The sequence below is a fragment of the Nansenia antarctica genome, assembly GCF_963989245.1.
Source record: "Nansenia antarctica genome assembly, chromosome: 4".
Taxonomy (NCBI): domain Eukaryota; kingdom Metazoa; phylum Chordata; class Actinopteri; order Argentiniformes; family Microstomatidae; genus Nansenia; species Nansenia antarctica.
This window is the reverse complement of record NC_137689.1, coordinates 75,043,592-75,046,091: the sequence shown is the minus strand read 5'-3', so window position 1 is coordinate 75,046,091 and position 2,500 is coordinate 75,043,592. Positions and strand designations below refer to the sequence as shown.

The following is a 2,500-nucleotide window of genomic DNA, read 5'->3' as shown; positions in this document are numbered from 1 at the left end:
TCTTTACAGTTTTACCCTTTTTTTTTTATCAATAAAACAACGTCATTTCTATAAGTCTCGCTGGTTGGGAAGGCATTTCGTTTAGCTCGGGAGTATGACAATGGGAAGAACATAACTGTTTATTGAGAAACAATTGATAGGCAGTCTGGGATACGTATATAAAGAAATACCACAATGTCTAGATGTATAACATTTTATTGAACAGTAACAGTGCAAGCATGTAGGCTACGGGGAACAGGGATTTTGGTCAGTAGGTCCTTTGTACAGAGGGCGTTTCTCTCCGACAACGCGTTCCCAGGTACCATGGAAGTCATAGGTAGTCCAGCACACTGACAGAGAGACAGACAGACAGACAGACAGACAGACAGACAGACAGTCAGCTTACTTCTACCCTTTTGAGTGGAATTACTCCTTTAATTAGCTGTTAGCCATCTCAAAGCCCCCTGAGCTGCTCGTCAACACTGAGAATAGACCACATTATAGAAACCAAAACACCGTTTTTTAAATCCACAGGGAATAACCGAGAGTGTAAGGAAAGGCACACCCAGCGCTGTCAGTGGTGGGGAGACTTGAAGTGGCTTTGCTTGATTTCCATCACAGATTCAAGGATTGAAACACTGATGAAAATAGGGAGTAATAGTGATGGGATTATCTTAGATTATTTTAGATTAGATTAGATTAGATTAGATTAGGTGAGATTCAACTTTATTGTCATTGCAGAGTACAAGTACCAGACAACAAAATGCAGTTTAGCATCTAACCAGAAGTGCAAATAGTGATATAAAAACAAACACTTAACTTTCGGGGAAACTGCTAAAATAAAATAAATTAAATAAATTTAAAAAGAAAGCGACTATTAGCACCGCCGAATGACAACAAACGTATGAGTAATGAGTAAAACAATGTCACTTTTATAGTATGTTGTTTAACTTGCCGTTCGGTCGCCATGGCTCTGGTGTGTGTAGCAGCTTCAGCTAGCTGGCTGGAAACTTCTAGGGGTGCGTTCGTAAACACGCTCTGAGAGCGCCGGAGAGCGCACGCTGGCTTCGATGTCACAGAGCGACCGAGGTCGTTCGATTGGACGAGAGGCGTTCCGCGAGTGCTGATCGGATTTCCAGAGCGTGTTTACGAACGCACCCAGCCCAGCTTTAGCGAATTGTATTCAAAGGGAATTATTTTCACCAGACAATATGTCCGACGACTTTTCAATTTGTCGGACTTCACCAAATTTTACCGGACAAAGACCGGTAATTGTCGGTTAACGGAAACCCCAGGTGTGTGCGTGTGTGACTGTGTGTGTGTGTGTGTGTGTGTGACATTGCTGTGCTGTAGCCGTGTGTAAATGGTAAATGGACTGACTTATATAGACACACTCGTAGTAAACAGACTGACTTATACAGCTCCTTATTCCAGAGCGCTTGACAACGGCCTCTCATTCACTCATTCACACACCCATTCACACACACATACACACACCCCATTCACACACCAATGGCGGCAATCTGCCATAAAAGGCCCCGACCTGCTCATTGGGAGCAATTTGGGGCTGTGTGTGAGTGTGTGTGTGTGTGTGTGTGTGTGTGTGTGTGTGTGTGTGTGTGTGTGTGGGTGTGTGTGTGTTCTCCGAAGGGGAATGGCTTGAGCTTTTGTCACACTCTCGTTCCCAGAGGCAGGCGGGATGATGAGTGTGTGTGTGTGTGTGTGTGTGTGTGTGTGTGTGTGTGTGTGTGTGTGTTGGTTGCCACGGTGACACTGGTGTCACTCATCAGGGACGCCGCCCACGTAACCTGCTGTCAATGACACCACACAGACAACTGTGTCAACATGTACTACACACACACACACACACACACACACACACACACACACACCAAACACACACGAAACACACACACACACACACACACGCACCTCAAACACACACACACACACACATACAAACACCACACACACACACAACCACACACAAACACACACACACACACATCAAACACACACACACACACACACATATCAAAAGGGTTTGGAAAATATCAATGAACAGACGGACACAAACCGTAGCTCAATGTTTCTGACCTATCTCTCTCTCTCTCCCTTCCTCCCTCCCTCTCTCTCCCTCTCATCCCTCCCTCCCTCCCTCTCTCCCTCCCTCTCTCCCTCCCTCTCTCTCTCTCTCTCTCTCCCTCCCTCCCTCTCTCCCTCCTCGCTCCCTCTCTCTTTCACAGAGATTATGAATGATGTCATCAAGAAGGTGAAGAAGAAGGGAGAATGGAAGGTGAGAGACGCGTTTCACCTCCGCTGAGCTTTTAACGCCTCCGCGTGTAGAAAGGCTGTGTACAACACCTGCTGTGTTTCTCACTCTCTCTTTCTCTCTCCCTCTCCTCTTTCTCTCTCCCTCTCCCCCTCTCTCTCTCTCTCTCTCTCTCCCTCTCCCTCTCTCCCTCCCTCTCTCCCTCCCTCCCTCTCTCCCTCCCCCTCTCTCTCTCTCTCTCCCTCTCTC

At 46.8% G+C, this 2,500-nt stretch overlaps 1 protein-coding gene across 1 annotated transcript in view; it reads left to right on the top strand.

The window, feature by feature from the left end:
- stxbp1a (syntaxin binding protein 1a) overlaps positions 1-2,500 on the top strand; it is a gene marked incomplete at both ends in the record, with an annotated part of 45,854 nt that overhangs the window by 20,539 nt on the left and 22,815 nt on the right. The window contains one exon of the mRNA XM_080529722.1: positions 2,226-2,275. Within this exon, the coding sequence (XP_080385848.1) occupies positions 2,226-2,275 (50 nt within the window). The remainder of the gene's footprint in view (positions 1-2,225; positions 2,276-2,500) is intronic.